This window comes from Glycine soja, chromosome 8 (assembly GCF_004193775.1).
Source record: "Glycine soja cultivar W05 chromosome 8, ASM419377v2, whole genome shotgun sequence".
Lineage (NCBI taxonomy): Eukaryota > Viridiplantae > Streptophyta > Magnoliopsida > Fabales > Fabaceae > Glycine > Glycine soja.
In genome coordinates this window covers 2265629-2286890 of record NC_041009.1, presented here as the reverse complement: position 1 = coordinate 2286890, position 21262 = coordinate 2265629, and the positions used below count along the sequence as shown (strand labels likewise).

Genomic DNA, 21262 nt, shown 5'->3' with positions numbered 1-21262 from the left:
AAAAGTGCATGGCCGCAACAAATAAACGGTCGTAAATAAAAGAAGGGAGAGGAGGTGGTGGTCCATGGGAATGTGTTCATTTCAAGAAACTATCATGATAGTATCTGTGAGTCCACATCTTTCAAATCCATGCCCCGCACCTGTTCGATGAAACAACGATCCAGCAGCATCAATCAATGCCAATGGCGTGCTTCTCCATTCTCTCTCCTCCTCATCCCACTCTCACTCTCACTCTCCTCCCTCCCTCCCACTCTCAATGCGGCGGCTTCACCGTTAGAGTTAGTGTTGCTCTCACCGAAAGGCTCTCCCAGCACCACAAGACCAATTCCATTATTCCTTCAACTCGCGCTGCTGCGAATGGTGGCGGTTTCGAGACAGAAACTGCGGTGGTGGAAAAGCCTCAATTGAAGACTCTCTTCCAAGCTTCCAGAGGCTACCCTTCCCCCTTTGGTGCCACTGTTCGAGACGGTGGGGTCAATTTCGCCATTTCCTCTCTCAACGCACTTTCCGCCACTCTCTGTTTCTTTACTCTCTCTGATTTCCAGAATGTGAGTCAGTTACTCCTCTCTTCATTTCCCAAATCCGGATATTCACGTTAAAATAGCAGCTAAACTAATTCTAGGTAAATAAGTGTTCTCGTGTCTGGTTTCTAATTCCGGAATTGATTCTAGGTCCAAAATTGAAATAAACTTTAAGCATGTTTTTGCGTTGAATGAAAATTTTTAAACCGAACAAACATGTGACTTTACTTCAAAATCAATTTTACTTCAATTCAATTTTGCAAACGATCACTCAATTACACACTAAAACTTCTGAAAACGTAACTCAGTGGTAGTTTGTGGGTGTTGACGATTTGAGTTTATTTGTTGCAGAATCGAGTGACGGAGTATGTTCCTCTTGATCCGTTGATTAATAGGACTGGAGGTGTCTGGCATGTTTTCCTTAAAGGAGATTTTAGAGATATGCTTTATGGGTACAAATTTGATGGCAAGTTTTCTCCTCTAGAGGGACATTACTTTGACTCTTCTCATATACTACTGGACCCGTATGCCAAAGTTAGTGCCCCTACACCCTTCTTGTTTTGATTATTTTATGTATAAATTAAATTCGAATGCTGGTGAAGAGTGACACAACAAAACTCCATCTATTATTGATTTATCTGTTTTTTAGTTATAATATTTAATTGGATTATTACTAGAGTGGACACTAATATTATATTACTGATTTGTCTAGGCAGTTATAAGCAGAGGGGAGTTTGGGGCTTTAGGACCTGATGGTAACTGCTGGCCCCAGATGGCTGGCACGGTACCTTCTGAGGATGATGAGGTACTTTATTTATTAAAATGGTTTTTAGTTTTTACTCCAACTTTTTATAACTGTGTTTCATTTTTTTTATTCCTGCTGTGCAACTTGTTTAGTTTGACTGGGAAGGAGATTTGCCTCTCAAGTATCCACAAAAGGATCTTGTTATATATGAAATGCATGTGCGTGGGTTCACAAAGCACGAGTCGAGCAATACCAAGTTCCCTGGTACATACCTTGGTGTGGTGGAGAAGCTTGACCACTTAAAGGTGAAGTTTCCAATCATTTTCTAAAATAATTTGAAGAATTCCTTGTGATATTTCTACCAATGGTTATTATGTGAAAACTGGCCGGTACTATATTAATTTAATTCTGAATCTAAAAACTTATACCATCTCTCTAATGGCATCAACATCCAAGTATCAAATACGTTGTACATTTCTGATCTAATTGTGATGAAAGATATTTGTGTGTCTTTATCTATGCCGTAGACAGTAATTTTTCAGTGAGAAGCACAATGCATGACTGTATATGAACTTGATGGAATCAGGGGGAGACTCTGGGCTGAGTCATATTGTCATCTAGCCCCTTCATCCATACTATTTTCCCATGCTGTTGGACTTGGATCTACAATATTTTTTTTTATGAGCTTGGTATTGCACGTTCTTTGTTTTGCCGCTATATTGCATTACCACATAAAGCAGATTTAAACGCATAAAATGTTTGCTAAACCATAATGTAACTGCTTTCGCTTGGCTTTATTTTTTTGCAGGAACTTGGAGTAAATTGTCTAGAATTAATGCCATGTCATGAATTCAATGAACTGGAATACTATGGTCACAATTCTGCACAAGGAGACTACAGGTAAGGGAGTTATTTGCTAATGGAATAATTGTTATTTTTATCATTTCTTGAAGTTGGATTCTAGTCAGATTTTTCTATGCATTAGAATGCTTGGGACAACTTTTTAACCCTGGATGCCTTACATCTTGCAAAGTACTATGTCATAATTTTCCTTCCAATCTCAGCTTATTTTGATCAACTCATGATCTCATTGGATGGTATTCTACACTTGTGGCTCTTAAACAATTTTTTTACCTCTCTTTAATTTTATCATAATTAAATGATAATTCTATATCTTTCTTTTAGGGTCAATTTTTGGGGGTATTCAACCATCAATTACTTCTCCCCAATGATCAGATACTCATCTGCTGGCATACGAAACTGTGGCCAGGATGGGATTAATGAAATTAAATTCCTGATCAAAGAGGCGCACAAACGAGGAATAGAGGTCACCAGAAATACATATGATTTCATTTCATGGATTCTCTTTTCGATCTTCTTTTTATTTTATTTTATGAAATTAAATTATGATTTGTCTGCTATAATACTGCTGCAGGTCATCATGGATGTTGTTTTCAATCATACAGCTGAGGGGAATGAGAATGGTCCCATTATTTCTTTCAGAGGTGTCGACAACAGTATGTATTACATGTTAGCACCCAAGGTGAGCTCAGTATTTTTGCTCTCTGTTTCAGCCAGTTTAGTTGGTGTTAAGACCAAATTTCTGAAGTAGATTGAATTAATTGAACTGAATTTATCTATAAGTACTCAGCTTCTTAATAAGCAAAACAGAAATACAACCTAATATATATATATATATATATATATATATATAATTGTCAAATTACATGGAAAAATTCCCCAACCCAGACAAAAGGTTACGCAACCATCTGCAATCCTCGAATACCCACTACCATTCCATTCCTCCGTATTCTTAATCATTGGCAGAATCCCCTTCCTCTATTCCTCTCATGCCACATGTCCTTTCTGTTATTTCCCGCCCTCCTCTAATTGACTGTTTTTCTCACCCAGCTTCTTTCTTCTCACATATACATATAGGCTTTGATTACCAAGCCCAACTCCTTGTTCTTCTCAGCCTGATTTAACTGCCCCTTCCCTTTTTTTCCCTTCCGGTTCTTATATTAATGGCCTATCAGTTGGAAATTTTAAAACCTTGGATTAACTCAAATCTTCCCCACCCAGTAGCAAAGAGCTTCTGTTGTTGTTGGAGGAACTCAGATATTAAAGTGAAAGGTTGGTAAAATTATGAAGGGATTCTTGGTAAAAAATATTTCCAATTTAAGTGACCTGAATAAAACACCTATTTTGTCTTAAATCTACATTTTTACTTCTTAAGAATGTAGTTATTATGCAGACTGGGTTTTTTATGGCTCTATGACTATTTTCAAATTTATTATAATTTATATTGTAAATTTTGTTGCTTCTAATTCATGGATAATGTCAACTAAATTACTACAACTACTTTCATGATCTTTTAGGGGGAGTTCTATAACTATTCAGGATGTGGGAACACGTTCAATTGCAACCATCCAGTTGTGCGACAATTTATAGTTGACTGCTTAAGGTATGCTTACAACGATTATCAGTTGTATGGTTTTGTGAAGTTAATTTCTCATGGATTTTATTAAAAATTATTTTAAATCTATTTTTCTATATCATATCTCTCAATTCTTGATTGAAAATCAGTTATTAAAGATTGTTGACTTTCATGCCTATGGGCATTTCCACACTTGTTTACATAGTTTTACCTTTGATGATTTGATGTACAATTATAGGTATGTTTATATCATAAATTTCAGGCATAGGGGTGCATGTTAGACAGTTCCTTGGCATCAGAGAATATATAAAATATAGATCCTTGATTAGGGATTAAGTTCTAAGTCTCCTGTCACGCAACCAGCATATCACTTCTAAGTTCTAACATAATCGACCTTAACAATCCTGTGCCTTTAACAGTTTAACCCTTTACATTTATAATGCATAATTGTATATTCTTTAAGTTTATTGTAGTCTGGTCAGATTTGTTTCAATTGTTATTTACTTGGGGGTTACAAGTTGCTAATTGAAGGGTCTTACTATTTTTCTCTGATACGACAGATATTGGGTAACAGAAATGCACGTGGATGGTTTTCGCTTTGATCTTGCTTCTATTATGACCAGGAGTAGCAGGTTATATATAGTGCATTATTTCTCAATTTTTTCTGTAGACTGGTACATCTTACCAGTGGTGGAACTTCAACTGAAAATGAGGGGGAGCCACAAAAAGATTTAATCTAATATATAATATTCTAGTATATATTTCAAACTTAAGTTGTAATTTAAACACAAAGTTAATAAAAAATAGGGTAAATAACCAAATTGGTCCTTGAAAGTGTGAGACACTGATAAATTAGTCATTGAAAGATAAAAAATTCAAATTCAGTCCCTAAATGTACAAAAAATGTGACAAATTAGTCTTGCAAACAATTTAATGAAAAATTGATTCCTAAAATTTGCAACTTAATGTCAAATGGGTTCTCAAAAAATACAACTTATTTTCAAATTGGTCTTTGAACATTACAACTTATTGTCAAATTTATCACCACATCATACTTTCAAAAATGAATTTGACTATTTATAAAAAAAAAATACTAAAACAAATATTTAGAATCCTTAAATTTATTACATTGCTTCCCATTTCATTCGATCTTTGAATTCTCATGGCATTTTTTGGGTTCAAATGATGTGAAAGTTGATTTTTTTCTTCTTTTTCACAGTTTTTTCTCTAGAAAACAGAATTTACTTTTGATCATTATTTTTTAAAAAAATTAATTTATCAACTACATAGAACAAGAAAAATTATCTATATAATTATCACAAATTAAAATAGATAAAGTTTATAATCATCTACTTGAGCATACATGTAAAGTATCTTAATGAAAATTTATATAGTGCATAAATATAAAGTGTGTGTGTGTGTTTCATCACGTTGCTCCGCCCCTGCATCTTACTGTTCTTATTTCCTCTCCCTGTTTGTTATCAGTCTCTGGGATGGAGCTAATGTATTTGGTGCTCCAATAGAAGGTGACTTGTTGACAACAGGAACCCCTCTAAGCAGCCCACCATTAATTGACTTGATCAGTAACGATCCTATACTTTGTGGAGTGAAGGTATTTCAACTTAATTCTTATAAATCATTTGTGAAGCTTTATCTGTTATCAGTTTGAGGACATACATTGAATAATTTTCAAAGTATATCAAAGTAACTTTTGAAATGAAAGAAATTTTTATGGTAATTTTCATGAAATAAACAGATTTCACCAAAATGATATTACAAAATTTGTTGGAAATCGAGATCTTCTGTTAGTTAAACGGGATTGTACATCATATATGATTTGTTTGGTTACCGGGCAGATAAAGGGGTTTAAAGCATATGCATTAAGTTTTCTGCTGATATATAAATGAGGCTTGATTTTGGGGTTTGTGGCTAGATTGCTTTGATCATTGTCGTATCTAAAAAGAAAGACGAATTAAGACATTTCTGTTGAAAGAAACTAATGAAAGGAAAAGATCGGTGTGCTTTGTTGGTCATGTCCATGTTTTATGGTTAAATTGTGTGATTAGTATAAATTGTTTTCAGTGAAACAACGAAAAATGTTGGCATTGTTAAGGGGAAGTAGACAATACAAGGAATAAGGGTCACTTAGGAGAAAAGAAGTATGGGAAACAGAAGAATCATTATGCTTATGAAAGAAATTCATCAAGTACCCCAAAAACTTGGTAAGGAAAATTTTAAACAATTTAATTTCAATAGTTGCTTAAAGATTCCTCTAATTTAAATAGATGTATATGTATGATTAAATAATTTTAAAAGATGGGCTGAACTTGGTCATAAAATTTGATTAGGTGATAGAGCTGTGGTTTGCAATGGCACTTACTGTCATTGGCTATTTACATCACCTTTGGAACTTGGATAGTTACAAGTAAAAGTCCACTGATCTGAATTGCTGTATATGATTGAGTAATTTAAAAAGAGATGGGTAAACTGGCTCATAGAGGTTATTTAGGTTATTATTTACAACTTTCTTTTGGTGTTTATTACTTTATCTCACCTTTGGAACTTGAATAGTCACAAGTAAAGGGCATCTTTTTAAGGTAGTATTTCCTTCTAGGTGCTGTTTACTATCTTGCCTCAGATTAAGTGCCATACACAAGTCGCCAGCTTGACTTGGACTTCCCTTAAAAAATTTTGATTGGTTATTGTAATCAGTATATGTTTTATGGATTAGTTTTTCACTCATTTGGAAGCAGTTAGCTAATATGCGGAGTTTCTTAATTTATCTTTTTATAGCTTATAGCTGAAGCCTGGGATGCTGGTGGCCTCTATCAAGTTGGCACTTTCCCTCACTGGGGTATTTGGTCAGAATGGAATGGGAAGGTCAGTGCAGACATAACTGTTGGATTCAAAACCCCGTTATTATTCTGTGACAAGAGGATGTAGTAAAGCAGTTTGAAATGGAACTGTGTTTTGGAAAAAGAGAACTTGATAACACAACACCGAAATATCATATGTATCCTGTAGCCTATTTAAGTGAAAGTATAAGAATAATTGCATCAGGTTTCATTTTTATTGAGAATTACCTGGTTTTGAATCATATAAACTTGTCAACATTGGAATGGAGTTAAACTTTGCATGTAGTTTATATTTGTCTTCACTATTTCTTTCTGGAATTGTAATTTATGATGGGATCTGCTATTTAATGAGTGGATCATTGTAAACTACACGGTAGCGCTGACTTCTTCAAATGTACAATCTTGAAAAAAACTGTTGGACTACAGACTTGGCATAAAAGTAGTCAATTAATTTGTATGACTAAACTGCAATGAAATTTCTCCTTTTCTAAACCAGTCTGCAATATTTATAGTTACTAGGACAATTAGACGAGTGCGGTCATATGTACTCATGTAACTAAATTCTTCTTGATTCCCTTCATGCAAGCTAAAATGCTAAGAATTTAACCAAAGTCTATGAACTGTTTATCTTCGACTAAATGCTTTCCCCCCCTCTACAGGCTCCCCCCTTCTGCTTTCAATGTATGTAAATCTCTTAAACCAAATATTGTCTGTTGTATACTCACCAATTTTCTGAATATATAACATGCACTGGTGGTGATGTGCATGAACTATCTAAATCTAATGTGCAATGCTTGCATTTTGCAGTATAGAGACACGGTGCGCCTGTTTATCAAGGGTACAGATGGCTTTGCTGGAGCTTTTGCTGAATGCCTTTGTGGGAGTCCTAATTTATATCAGGTTTATCTGCTGTCTCATGTTATATTACAATAGTAGTTTCTTTTATGTATAAACTCTCACATCTATTTTAATTAATACTATGATTATTGTTTGAATGGGTCCTGTTGTTGACTTCAACTTTATACAGTGAGCATCCTGTTTAGCTGTCTTTGAGCTATGTCCTGTTTGGTTGTTGATATCATCTTTTCTTCTACTTCATTCTTTATTTTAGTAGACATGACTTTATTCTATATCTTTGGCACAGGGAGGAGGAAGAAAACCGTGGCATAGTATTAACTTTGTATGCGCTCATGATGGGTTCACTCTAGCTGATTTGGTGACCTATAACAACAAGAATAATTTGTCAAATGGAGAAGACAATAATGATGGAGAAAATCATAATAATAGCTGGAACTGCGGACAGGTAAATGTTTAGAAAACTGCATCAGAGTTGCATTTAAAGTTATTTCTTTTCTCCAACCTGAATATCATTAATATTATGATATTCATGGCAATATCTACCCAAATATTCAATGGTTATGAATTGGACTCGCTAGATTCATGTAGATGGTAATATGTAAGTCAAAATTCAAAACTGTTCACAGGAAATGAATAAAAAATAATTTATGGAGCTTGGAGAGCTTTTCTTTTAAGTCACAAATTTCATACTCACTGACACAAACTTGTCCAGTGTGCTCCCTTCATTATAATACTTCACTAGAATCCTCCAAACTTTTTCATGATTATTTCCTCTTTCTCACTCACTGACATTATTATGAAAAGTATAATGTGTCTACTGTCTTCTTGAAAGAAAAATATTTTTAGTTTGTGCGCCAGGCTTTAGTCCAACGTATTTGCATTCACCTCATTTCCTGCCTGATATCTTGTCGTGTATATCATATTCTGTAGAGCCTTGACTGTTGTTAGTTTTCTTCTATTTTCTCCCATGTGTGTGTGTGTGTATGTATTATGCATTCCTGGGCTTACTCTTTATGGGGGACATGAAGCTCTTTCTGATTCCTTAAAATAGTTTTCGCTCAAAGTATTATAATCTTTATGTGAAGTTAAATGAGTTAACGAGACCTTCGCATTGAATTTTAATCCCATTTCTGGTACTAATGTAGGAGGGGGAGTTTGTCAGTACCTCGGTGAAGAAATTGAGGAAACGACAAATGCGGAATTTTTTTCTTTCTCTCATGGTTTCCCAGGTAGAGTCCAATTAACACTGGTCATCAGTTGGATTTTTAACTTTAATGTGACATTTTTTAGGCAGATGGAGAAGCAATGAATATGTAAAACTACTTTAGTTCAATGCTGTTGTGCTGTGTTGGCATTGTTAAATAGATCAAATTATTCTTCATTTAAAGATGTTAACAGCAAGAGCTCTGTTTACTGACTTTTATTTTATCATACCAGGGAGTTCCAATGATATATATGGGCGATGAATATGGACACACAAAAGGAGGAAATAACAATACCTATTGTCACGATAATTATGTGATCCTCTTATCTACTGGAAAATTTCAATGTACATGTCACCACATTGTCAATTCTATTAACTTATCTTCAACCTTTTTGCAGCATAATTACTTCCAATGGGACAAAAAGGAAGAATCCTCATCAGACTTCTTCAGATTTTGTCGCCTTATGACTAAGTTCCGCCAGTAAGTACCTTGTGTTTTCTCATGGGCTTTTGGTATTTTCTCATGTTCCAACGTTATAATCCTGCAGGGAATGTGAATCGCTAGGCTTAGCTGACTTCCCAACCTCTGAGAGGCTGCAGTGGCATGGTCATTTTCCTGGAAAGCCAGACTGGTCTGAAACCAGCCGTTTTGTGGCTTGTACCATGGTACAATAATTTTTTTCCCCATATTTCCATGCGGATATAAGAATTCTGTTCCTGGTGAAAAGTTATAAGACAAGCTATAATGTTCGTCTAAACATATGGAATTATCAGTAACTAAACTTTGAGCCTCTATGTCAAACCATGAAACTCTGCATCCGGCAATGGCAGTATGTGCATCATAGCTAGGTTGAGGAATAATCATTATGTGGCTGTTATAACGACAAAGAATGACTGGTTAGCAGTCTCCTGGACATTAACATTGGCAGAACATATATGCTGAGTCAAGAAAAGTTAGAGCTCCCATTATGATTGTTTGCTACATCCCTGGTACCAATTTGAACACATGTAAAGAAGCATTTATTCTAAGCCTGGGTTTTGAATTTGAAAGGCCAAATAATTAAATATGATATATATTGCCCCTTGGTATATAATATAGGTTTAGCTGCTCCTGGACATAAAACCAATACCCTCTCATGCAAAGTTGTCAATTTAACGCTCAGATTAGCATCAGTAGAGAACTTTTGATCTCAGTAGCTTCATTTACTTTGAGTACTTTTGTCTTAACGAGAATGTTAAATCCTGTACGTTCCATTATTGAGTACTCTCCATAAGTGACTAATACCCTTGTTTGGCATGAACTTGAACCCAGGTAGATTCAGTGAAGGGAGAAATATACATTGCTTTCAATATGAGTCATTTACCTTTCACAGTTACCTTGCCGGAGCGTCCTGGATACAAATGGGAACCTCTTGTAGACACCAGCAAGCCTACACCATATGATTTCCTCACTCCTGACCTTCCTGGAAGAGATATTGCCATACAACAGTATGCTCAGTTTCTGGACGCCAATATGTATCCCATGCTTAGTTATTCTTCCATTATCCTCTTGCGCATTCCAGATGAAAATCTGTAGCTTGGAAAATCTTGCTTCTTTGTTTTTATCGGCTATATATATAATCCTGTTCCTAGTATGCTGGAAAAGAAATCGTAGTAAGATGGGTCTGCAGGAAGTAAGCACCAAAGGCCCAAGAGGAAGGAACGTATAGCATGGCTGGCATCATGCATCATGCATACATGCACCGTACGTAGGAAAAGCGCAAACCCGTGTGATAGCATCGTGTCTTCTAGAAGATGCGTAGGTAGTGGAATAAAGGCATATTTGCTCTTAGGATATTTCGGATTGCTTTTATCTTTTCCGTTTTTGCTTGTCGGGACTTGTCCCCTCTATAACAGCTATATATATATGTAAAGAAATGGTGTTGGAAGGATATGAGAAAATAGCAGAAAAACGTTCCTCCGTAGTTCTCTCTCTCCCACTCTCTTCTTCTCTCTTAGGAGGCTACTTGGTCCTCGAACTCCAAGCTCGTAACATTTGATCAGTAAATAAAAATAATAGATGCATTGAATATTTTCTTTTGCCTTTACCTAGGAAAGAATAAGCTGTATTAGTGATGTAATGATACGATGATGGAAACGTGGCTAAGTTGTATTTGAGCAATTTAGATGTGAGTTTGCTCCAAGTTTTTGTAATGCTTTTCTCGTGGTGGCTTTCTGTTTGTGTGTGTGGACTGTGGAGTGAGGGAGCAAGGAAAGGAGCACTTGGAGGAAAATTTGGCACTGCCAAGGTATTTTACCTGGTGTCCGGGCACCGTCAGGTAAGCCACCTATGGCCACTCTATTCCTACTAGCGACTAAAGAGCAACTAGAAAGACTCACATCCTTATATTTATTTTATTAAGTTATAATTATCTTATTTATAAAATAATTTAAAATATTAACATATTTTTTTATCATGACAAAAAAATTTTATAATACGAAATAAAAAATAATGTTACTCATATTTATATACATGATAATATTAATATTTAATATGTAAGGGTGAAAAAATTTGCAAAAAATAAACGGTAACATTTTAAGGATTATAAAAAAACACACACACATATATATTATCTTTATCTTTATAGACAATTTTGAGTTAACTTAAAATTATAGTACTATCTTTATATTAATATATATTGAAGATAATTAATTTATAATTATAAAAAATTATTTCAAAGTTTTTTACTCAAATCTGTGAGAACTTTTCCCAAGTCTAATTTACTTTTATTAATATAAGAATATAAAAATGAAGATAAAGATGTTATCCTTAAAATAAGTGAGAAAAGTTAAGTTGCATAATTATCCTAAACAATTTTTTTTAACTGCACTAAACAGTTACTTTTATATATAGATTATCTAAAAATAAATTATCTAAAACCTTTTTTTTTCAAATACATAAGGATTCCCTCCGAGACTTAAAATTAATATAACTGTAATATATGGTTTGCTTCCATTTTGATAATAAGATCCACAAATTAAATCAAACTGTAAAAAAAATGTAATTTTTTTATATTTTTTAATTTTGTGATTTCGGGTTTAAGTGATTGTTTTAATTGATTTGGCGATTTACAAATAATTTGATTCGATTTTAGATATTTCTAATTTATATATATATAAAAATTATCTATAAATAAATTATTTAAAAATTTTCCGGCCAAATATATAAAGATTTCGTCTAAAACTTACTTATCATTAATGTAAAGATACAGTAAATGCGTGGGTTAATAAGATGTTGAAAAGAATTATGAAGAGAGTTAATAATGAAGGATGAAAGAACGTGGATAGCATTAGAGAGAGGATTATGACACGTGGATTAATAGGTGGTATCAGGTGTGGAAGGTTTGGGAATGCAAGAGTAAAAACTGAAGAATTCTAGAAAAATCTAGACCCCACTCAATAAATACTCACTCTTCAACACACACCACCTTCCACCATCGTCTTCGTTGCTAATTCGATTCTCATCTCCATGGCGCTGCAGAGGTTGTTGAAGAGGAAAGGAGGCGTCGATGAACTCAACGACGATGTCCCTCTCGCTTCGCCAGCCACCAAGATTCGCCGTCTCGTTAGTACTTCCTCTCTCTGTTCTTCGCTATCTACTACCGATCAAACTTGTTTGTTTAACATTTACTAATCGATTCCGCCGTTTCAGGACGCTGAGTTGCCGCCAATTGTGGAAGAGGACAAACCATTACTGTTACCTAACGAGGAGAGAGCTCTCGTGCTCTTCAAGCCTCTCGTTCATTCCCATTCCTCTTTCTCTCTCACTCTCGATCCTGACCTTATGAATGGAATTAGGAACAGTACGTCTTTTCTTCCATATAATGTGTTTTACTTTCCTCATTTTTCAGTTAAAATTTATCTTAATTCCTATTGTACTTACGATCACTAACCTAGAGTGAGGGATGAAATTCACTAATTATGAAAAATACAAGGACTACAATTATTTGATTTAGCGAGAAACCTAATTTAATTTGAAGCTAGGACTAAATGCTGCGGAAGACTGTGACCTAATTCTCTAAGAAGGCGATACGATATTATCGTTTAAAATACAGTGATTTGGACTAATTTTTGACCGAAAATTGAGTGTATAAAATGCATTTTTATGTAATTTACTTGTGTCATCTTATGTATTAGTATTAGCGTTCTTAATTGAAATAGCTTGATTGTAATTGCAGATCAATATCTGTGGTCCAAAGAATGTGAGCGCGTGACAGAGTTAGAATCACGTGAAAAGGAAAATGATGAATTGGCTCTTGTGCCTTGGGTACCTTCACCTTCTTACCACTACCAGTTCTCCCCTGTTGATGATTCTGACAACACAAATGCGGAGTTGATGGAAGCTGATGAAACGGGATCCATGATGATGGATATTGAACAAGAACATGACACTGACATTGACGCTAAAATTTCAACATCAAGCATTCACTATCCAACGACACACGGTGGAATAACAGAGGGGTTCCAGCAACACTGCTTGTTACCACAGCTTCCTCACAACACCTCAACCCCCATCACATGGACCCGCTGAAATTTGTTGGGCTTTTTTTTTTTTTTGATATAGTGTTTAGTATACCACTATTTTCTTTACTGTTAAGCGAGCTTTTCTCTTATTTAGGACAAGGGGGTATTAGACTAGAGTACTAGAACAAACTTGTTTAGTTTGCTTTTGCGGAATGGGAATCTCTCTTTGGAAGAGGCCATCCAAGTGGAACAACGAAAAGAATTAATGTGCATAATGCTTTTTTTGTTGCCTTCTTTGAATTGAGCTTCAACTTTCGAAATTCGCGTTGCTGCAAACTGCAAAGGAATGATCTGGATAAGAAAAGCCAATTTAATACTCTATAGTAATTGGTAACGGTCAAGTGGAGCTCTGTTTTGTTTTTAGTGTGCTAATAAACTGTAAAAACCACTAGATCAATGATAGAAATTACGATGGCACACATTATTAGACTGTGAAATTATTAAGAGATATTTTAGGCTTTGGAGAAAAAAATCAGTTATTCTGGTTCTTGGAAGAAAAAACATAGGAGTATTTAGATTTATTAATTTGATTTTTAACTTCGGTAACTAGGATTGCCCATTGAGATTTGAAATCGGCATTGAGTTTTGGAGTTTTTATAGAATTGAAACTACTATAAATTTAACTGTTTAAGATTTAATTTTATGACATTATAATATAGTTAAAATTAGTTTTTGACTTATTTGTTAGATTGTGCAATTACTTTTCTTGTCTGGATAAAATTTATATCTGATTGCATTTAGTGTTTTACTAGAGTTTCATTTTTATAATTTACTATTGTGGTAAAATTTTATAATAGGGTAAACTTTAAATAAGGAATTAAATTCTGTTCTTCCTCATTTTGCCATTTTATGTTGTCATTTTTGCCAATAATATTAATTTCTCGCTACGACGCTACCACTATGATTAATTGTCATATTACCAATATTGTAATTGCTATTATCATTACCAACTGTCATTGTTATTGTTATTATCACCGTGTATGTGTTTGTTTGTACCATTTGTATGCATGCTAACCTATGATTTTCACGTCAAAAACAAAAAAGGCTTCAGAATAGATGCATATTAGGTTACACCAGTACCACCATTGATCATCATCACTATCATTTAAAATAAATTTCATTTTAGCAAATTTTGTTGTCAATTGTCATTTAACATTAAGAAAATATTCAGTCAAATTTTTTTTCTTACTTTTAGGAAAAAATTATTAGTTCTCTTAATTATTGTACAACCCAAAACCACATATTACGTAATATCAACCGGTCTTAGTACACTTGGCTAAATAAACCATACTTGAACCCCCGTAAGAACGGTGCAGATTGCAACAGAAAAAAGCTGCTTTCATTTTCTTTTATTGGTTTATCTATAATAAACAATGGGTCAGGTTTTTCACACTCCAAATAAAATAATTCTGCTGAGTAGAATATCAAATAAATAAAGGCAAAGCCATTCTGATGCGTATAACTTCTGATAGTCACAATATATATACTATCAGAGTAAGGAATCTCTAACTGGAACTGGAGTACACTAAAAACACCAAAACCATAGCAAAAACCAAATGGCATAAAACTGGTGAGCAAACCACATGGTTGCCTTTCAGATGACAAAAGTAAAACATCAGGACATTAAAGTACATCGGTATTCCTGAGTTATGACCACTCCTATGTTATACATACCCTGCACCACATGTCCTTCACAAAGCGTGTCTAGATTCATACTATAGGTAGCATCTCTGTGACAGGGTCAAACTTGAAGAGCAGTACCAAACTAATGTAAAAGATCATTATATACACTCTAGTCTCCAGAGACGTATTTTTTCTCTTCGTAGTATCTCTGCTCACTCCTAGTTTTCTTAGCATTGCGTTTCTGCATCAGACAATAAAAGGAAGCAGATAATTATGCCATGTTTACATCTGAAAAAATCGATTACAGTTTGACTGAAAAAGATAAAAGGAAAAAAGATCCAAAAGGGTGAATGCAAAGAACATATATAACCCTTTCAAATGCTTCAGCAGTATGTGAATAACCCTTGGGTTGAACACATCAGATTCCAGCAAGTGGAGTACACTTTCAGAAATAGATGTTTAATGAATCTTTGACTTGAGAGGGAAACTATGCAACTTGCAAAGGATTATAAAATTAACAACACCTTTGACAAATTTGATATTGGCCTTATATATTAGAATAACCGATTAACCATATCGACAAAATTTGAAGGTTGCTCAAATATTGAGAAAGCAAAAACGGGAAAAAAAAAGTTGTGTTAAAGAAATTACCACATAAGCTTCATGATTAGCCATTATCCTTTGGGCTACTGTGGCAGTAGTAATATCTTTTGGGCTTTCGAGCAAGTGGAATATTCCCATGCTCTTAGGGACCTCATATGGATCTAATTCACACTGCATATTACAACTTGTTCAGTAATATGCCCAAAAAAAAAAGGAAAATTATATTGTATCCCAAGTGAACAGTAAAAGTACAGCACACTTACATTTAATGTCTTCTCAGCAACAGTACCATGCACAACTACTGAGATATTGAAAGTGGTGATCTGTTTGATTCCAAAAAATAAACTTCATCAGAATGAAAATATCCAATGGATTCAAATTATGATCAAGAACACTTCAGATGAAGCAAGGAACGAGTTAAAAAAAAAAAATAATGATCAAGAACACTTCAGATGAAGCAATGAAAATATCCAATCAATTCAAATTATACTAAAATGTTGTATTTGCAATGTATGTGTTCAACAAATATAAATGAGAAAAGGTGGAGATGAAGTTTCAATGCACCGAGAACAATTTCAAATAAAGTGGTGAAACTACTTCAATGAAATCCAAAAAATGTAGAATCAGAGACTTACCATGTCATTTGTAATTTCCCAAGGTGAACCAATAATAACTTCATCAACATAACGGCAAGCTAACACACTAAGGCTACGCTCATGCAGATGCATAATTGGATAGTGATTTCCTCTATGCTCACTGCAGAAAAGTTGGTAGTTTCCTATCTGTGGTTAACACCATCACCTGGATAATACCCATAAAATCAATTTTGCACAATCATAAATCACATACCTCACTGTCTCATCTGAGTGGATACCAACTAGAAGAAAGTCACCAAGCTCCCTAGCCCTCTTAAGTATCTGAAAGAACATGGAAAAATAAATAAAACACAATTATAGCATAACAAATAAGTAAAATGGTGCCTGCCTGTTTGATCGTGAACTTTAGCATTCAACTGTGTAGGCAATAAATTACACCCAATACAAAGCTTAACAGTGTACCTCAACATGGCCGGCATGGAAGAGATCAAATGCCCCATCAATGTATACAATACGTGCATTTGGTCCAGGACCCTAAAATAAGATGGAGTGACAATGGATCATTGCATGAAAAAGTTCTGCAAACTGTAATGAAGAAGACAAATTGCCTCTAACTATTTTCAACTTGAACACACTAATTGTCCCATAAATTTTGAACCATTGTTTGTTGTATTAAGCAAAGCCATGTAAATCTTGACATGGTTTAGCATAGCTTTTAAAGAAACAGCAACAATATATAAAAATAAATATTCACCAGAGAATAAGTTGGTTTCTAGAATTATGAACCAAATATACACCATTTCTTTGAAAGAATAGACATGACACAAGCAACCAAAATACCTTGCCATTTGAAAACTGGACAATACGTCGAGAAGTTGGAAGGAATTGGGCTATGTGGGAAGCCTTTGACTGGTTTTCTTCTTGAGGTTTTACCTCGGTGCCATTATGATCTTCACAATTTTTTTGATCTCTTAAAGAAGACAGTATTCTTCCTGTATTGAAGCATAGTTAGATCAAATACATATGATTAGCTTAACAATGATTTATGAAAATCATTGGGGAGTACCAAGGTATCAATTATCAACATGGAAGCTTAGTACCTACGATGTCTGTACTGGAAACTCCTTCAGTACGTTTAATTTGCTTGTAACGACCAGCTTTCTTTGCTGCAGCATATGCATCAGTTCCGTCTGGAAGCAAGCAAGGATCATCACCATGTATGACATAATCAATTTTATATTCATGAAAGAGACGATTCAAGAATTGCTCGGTAATTGCATAAGGAGCATCAGTTATGACCTCATCCACCCACTTCAATCCACTGACAAGGGCCAGCCTGAAAGATAAATACATTTTCAAATAAAAACTTCACTTCCATAATTCAGTTTTCAGAATCACCAATACAAGAGAAGAGGCAAATATACATCACTTTTAGAATCAAAAAGGCTATACAACATCAAATATCTATACCTCTCCTCCATGGACAAAACAGGTGGTCCTTTATTTGCCACGATTTCCTCATCACTCACTAGACCCACAACCAATTCATCTCCTAGAGCCTTTGCTTGCCTGAGTGCATTGGCATGGCCATAATGCATCAGATCAAAACAGCCATCCATGTACACCCGAATGCGCCTCTTCCCAGATTTTTTCTGGTGGAAAATCCCCAAATTAGACCAGGAACATGGCAGCGATAAATAAGGAACCCCAATCCCACCAAAGTAGCTGGTTGACAAGCCCAGCAAGGCTGCTGTAACCATTAGACCGCCAAACACACACGGGTAGTAGTTTACCCCCTCCCAAATCCAACTGTTGTTTTCATAATCCATGTTCTCTTTTTACTTTTATTTTTTTTCTTGTCTCGGAAACTAGCTATTACATATAAGAGGAGGCACAGACCTGCAACCAACCATCATAGCAAAAGAGAATCAAATGCATTTCATTCTCACCACAATTCAACCGAACATATTCCATTATTCCCAAGCTCAATTCCCACAAACATCTCAAAGAAGAAAAAATGCTTTACAAATGCAGAGAAAAAAAGTTGAATAGCCACCACAACCAAATTAAACAACTATTTGCATGCAAAATCCAGAAGGAAAACAAGAAAATTAACAATTGAGGCATTCACATGTTTCTGATCTAGCTAATAATATAAAAAAAAACGCAGCTTTGCTGCAATGAAATTAAGAGTTAGAACGAATCTTCAATATAGCTTGCAGATTCAAGAGATAAAACAAAAAATATGCGTCCAAATTGAGAAATAACGGAAACCCACCTGAGATCCCGAAGAAAAAAAAGAGAATTGAGGAGTAAACAAGTGCGGAAATGAAGATGGTAAGAAGAAAAAAACGAGCTTGATGAGATGCAATTGCCGAAAGAAAGAAAAATAAAATAAAATAAAACAGATATGAATGGAAGAACAAAACAAGAGATCGAATCTGAACCTCTTTTTTTTTGTGTGTTGCTTTTTCCGTTTCCTTTGTGTCTGTGTCTCCTCTCTCTCTCTCTCTCTCTCTCCTCCTTTGATTCGTATGGAGGAAAGCTCCTCGTAGTAGTTTTTGCTTTGCAACAAAACTTTGTCTGAAACAAAATAGGCGTCGCGTCGCTCTTTTGAAACACAAGAAAAATAAAATATCATAATCTTTCTTACTAGTCAACAATTATAAAAGGCGGAATATAACTATGGTTATAGAAAAAGAATAGAATTAAATTATCAATGAAAAAAGTAATTAATTAGAAATTACAAATGGAAATATCAGCACAGAAGTAGTACTGTATGATTTGAGTATTCGTCCCACGACGAATGGACCCTCCCTCTTAATATGTGGCGGTGCAATAACTCGTTGCGTCAGAGTGTATATTTATGGGGAAATACCAATTGCGTGTTCGTTCCGTGCTTGCACTTTACTTGCTGTGAAAAACTTTCTTTACGATCTTAATGAATTAAATTAGTGCATTCAACTGCTGATTTATACGTATCTCACTTTATCTAACAACATTAGATTTGGAGTCGTGTAATTTTAAATAGGAGACTAGTCTCTTAGTATCACTTAAGAGAAGTGCTTAAATTTAATACCTCAAACAATATTGTATCTTATCACGAATTAAGATTCAAACTTTTATTAAGAGAAGTATTTAAATTTAATGTCTCAAACAATACTGTCTCTGCTGATTACACCCGTTAAAAAATAAAAAATAAAAATTACTTTGTTGTAATGCTTTAAACTTAAAATTATCTCTTTATGTGAAAAAAATGTATTGTCTAGAATAAAAGATTTAAGTGCATCACAAATGTGCTAATATGAGTAGGAGTAAATGATATATAGTATAATGATAATGTAAAAAATATTCTACTAAAGAGTCTGATTCATTTGGATGAGTAAAATATGAGTTATTGTAAATTTTTTAATAAAAAAATTTACATGTTATTTATTTATAAGATGTTATTTATATTAATTTTTAAATTTTTTTATTAATTATTTTAAATGTCATATAAATAATATTTTTTATTATTTGATGATATAAAAAAATTCCATCGATAATACATAAAAATTAAACTCAAAATAAATTGAATCACCTCAGTTAAGCAAACTTTGTAAGGAATTTTTTTTTTATCAAAGGTATGTATTTGAAAAATATCATTAAAGAGTTTTTTTATTTCAAACAAATGTTAATCAATATTTAAAAAATCAAAATAAAAAATATTTAAAAACTTTAATTGCATTAAAAGTATAAAAAAATTATTCAAAGTATATTCAATGTTCTTGACTAAGAATTTTCAAGTGCTTGTTAATGAGGATGTTTATAAGTCAATTTATTTCAATTCAGAGAAAAAAATTAATTACTCTGATGTCTGTCAAAACCAATCCAGATATGATAAAAACAAATTAGTTTGGTTTAAGAATGAGGAATCAGGTTAGTAGACTATCCATTCCCAGAGTCACGTTTCAAGAGCAAAATCCTCTTTCTCAAATATATTTAGATGGGTATGCAAGAGAATTTAGATATTTATATTCAGGTCTCTTGGAAAATCAAAGGGGTAAAATATTTGAGAAATTTTAAGTTCTTTTAACTAATGGATTACAAACAAACAACATAAGTAATTTAACAGTATATTCAAAGGTCTCCCTTGTTGGGGTGGTTATGAGTGTGTGATTTATAATTTTGAAATGTTATTTTAAAATCAAAACGTGTTGGGTAAAATTGGTTTTTTTTTATTGATTTTTAAAACAGTTTTACCTAAAACAAAAAATTCTTAGACATCTCTCTCTCTCTCCACGTGACCCTCTCTCTGGAAGTCGTGAATGACTCAGCGGTGTGCGGAGACTACCGGTGTCCGGTGGTGTTGCCAGTTCAGGATCTTTTGACTCGCTTCAATGTGACTTGTACAATCTTGTTCTTAATAAAAATTGTTGTCATATTTATTTTTTTATTTTTGGGATAAATATGTTTGTTATTTTTATTTTCTGTCAGACCATATAAGATCTTTTAAAATTTCAAAACTGAAATTTAAACCATAACTAAAATTCAACACTTAAAAATTGATATTAGATTTAATTTTTAATAATTTTAAAATTAGAAACAAAAAAATCACCCAAATTTGAGATATCAAGTTTGCGAATCCATGGGATTCAGGATTTCACCTTTATACTTGAGTAATTTTTCCTCATATGGGCCCACCGCCAATTACAGCATTATATTTTGTTTTTGGTGAACTTTTTTCCAATCGATTTTATAGCTAAAATTAACTATAAAAATCAATAAAACATTGAAAAAATAATAATAAAATTATTATCCATATGACCAACAAACTTTTTATGAGAAACCTATAAAATATTTCACCTTCACGTCTTAATTGTATTTGGCAGTACACTTAATTTTTTAAAGCATATTAATAATGTTAATACACCTAATGATGCTTTTGGTACATAGATTTGATATCATCCTCTGAACTGAGGGGTTACAGAACATATCTGACATCATGAATAGCATGCACAACACAGCACTGATCGGATTCCGCATAATATATATTCCATTTTGAGTCACTCATCTCTCATGGTGACTGGCATCTCAGCATACAAGCCAATTTATTCAGAAGAATCATAACCCATCAAAATCATATAATATTTATAAATATTCGTCATAATTATATCCATACATACTGTTTCTTACATATTTTTATATGAATTTAATTTTGATAATATTATTATAGAGTATATATTTTTACATGATTAACAAATTAAAAATCATTCTA

General features: G+C 33.7%; 3 protein-coding genes across 6 annotated transcripts; 2 read left to right on the top strand and 1 right to left on the bottom strand.

The window, feature by feature from the left end:
* The first annotated feature begins 47 nt into the window (after nucleotides 1–47).
* On the top strand, nucleotides 48–10692 carry LOC114421114 (isoamylase 1, chloroplastic). 2 transcript variants are annotated; one of them, XM_028386916.1, is made up of 18 exons: nucleotides 48–548; nucleotides 873–1055; nucleotides 1234–1326; nucleotides 1419–1571; nucleotides 2075–2166; nucleotides 2452–2593; nucleotides 2702–2809; nucleotides 3645–3730; nucleotides 4264–4335; nucleotides 5189–5315; nucleotides 6497–6583; nucleotides 7366–7458; nucleotides 7703–7861; nucleotides 8562–8645; nucleotides 8854–8934; nucleotides 9019–9101; nucleotides 9169–9286; nucleotides 9933–10692. In XM_028386916.1, exons 1-18 carry the CDS (start codon nucleotides 177–179, stop codon nucleotides 10194–10196), a joined length of 2397 nt encoding a protein of 798 aa, XP_028242717.1. In that variant the 5' UTR covers nucleotides 48–176; the 3' UTR covers nucleotides 10197–10692. The 2 variants fall into 2 exon arrangements, with proteins under 2 accessions (XP_028242717.1, XP_028242718.1); XM_028386917.1 differs by lacking the exon at nucleotides 48–548 and adding an exon at nucleotides 605–622.
* Nucleotides 10693–12041: 1349 nt separating this feature from the next.
* LOC114423051 lies at nucleotides 12042–13423 on the top strand. The gene is made up of 3 exons (XM_028389658.1): nucleotides 12042–12224; nucleotides 12312–12462; nucleotides 12838–13423. The coding sequence occupies exons 1-3, from the start codon at nucleotides 12129–12131 to the stop codon at nucleotides 13188–13190; spliced, it is 600 nt and encodes a 199-aa protein (XP_028245459.1). The 5' UTR covers nucleotides 12042–12128; the 3' UTR covers nucleotides 13191–13423.
* Nucleotides 13424–14566: 1143 nt separating this feature from the next.
* On the bottom strand, nucleotides 14567–18921 carry LOC114421112 (ethanolamine-phosphate cytidylyltransferase-like). Of its 3 annotated transcripts, none has more exons than XM_028386913.1 (11): nucleotides 18782–18921; nucleotides 18453–18615; nucleotides 17476–17904; nucleotides 17106–17341; nucleotides 16846–16997; nucleotides 16468–16539; nucleotides 16259–16326; nucleotides 16045–16165; nucleotides 15673–15732; nucleotides 15458–15580; nucleotides 14567–15047 (listed from the first exon to the last, which is right to left on the bottom strand). In XM_028386913.1, the coding sequence occupies exons 3-11, from the start codon at nucleotides 17832–17834 to the stop codon at nucleotides 14976–14978; spliced, it is 1263 nt and encodes a 420-aa protein (XP_028242714.1). In that variant the 5' UTR covers nucleotides 17835–17904; nucleotides 18453–18615; nucleotides 18782–18921; the 3' UTR covers nucleotides 14567–14975. The 3 variants fall into 3 exon arrangements, with proteins under 3 accessions (XP_028242714.1, XP_028242715.1, XP_028242716.1); XM_028386914.1 differs by having other exon boundaries at nucleotides 18753–18836; XM_028386915.1 differs by lacking the exons at nucleotides 18453–18615; nucleotides 18782–18921 and adding an exon at nucleotides 18284–18393.
* Nucleotides 18922–21262: the final 2341 nt, after the last annotated feature.

Bases quoted from the DNA above. Each gene is read 5' to 3' on its own strand.
- LOC114421114 (XM_028386916.1), top strand. From the start codon at position 177: ATGCCAATGGCGTGCTTCTCCATTCTCTCTCCTCCTCATCCCACTCTC. The intron at 2,810-3,644 runs GTGAGCTCAGTA...ATGATCTTTTAG, and splicing joins ATTACATGTTAGCACCCAAG to GGGGAGTTCTATAACTATTC. The intron at 8,935-9,018 runs GTGATCCTCTTA...ACCTTTTTGCAG, and splicing joins CCTATTGTCACGATAATTAT to CATAATTACTTCCAATGGGA.
- LOC114423051 (XM_028389658.1), top strand. From the start codon at position 12,129: ATGGCGCTGCAGAGGTTGTTGAAGAGGAAAGGAGGCGTCGATGAACTC. The intron at 12,225-12,311 runs GTTAGTACTTCC...CCGCCGTTTCAG, and splicing joins CCACCAAGATTCGCCGTCTC to GACGCTGAGTTGCCGCCAAT. The intron at 12,463-12,837 runs GTACGTCTTTTC...TTGTAATTGCAG, and splicing joins TATGAATGGAATTAGGAACA to ATCAATATCTGTGGTCCAAA.
- LOC114421112 (XM_028386913.1), bottom strand. From the start codon at position 17,834: ATGGATTATGAAAACAACAGTTGGATTTGGGAGGGGGTAAACTACTAC. The intron at 16,540-16,845 runs GTATTTTGGTTG...ATCTTATTTTAG, and splicing joins TCCAGTTTTCAAATGGCAAG to GGTCCTGGACCAAATGCACG. The intron at 15,581-15,672 runs GTAAGTGTGCTG...TGTAATATGCAG, and splicing joins TTGCTGAGAAGACATTAAAT to TGTGAATTAGATCCATATGA.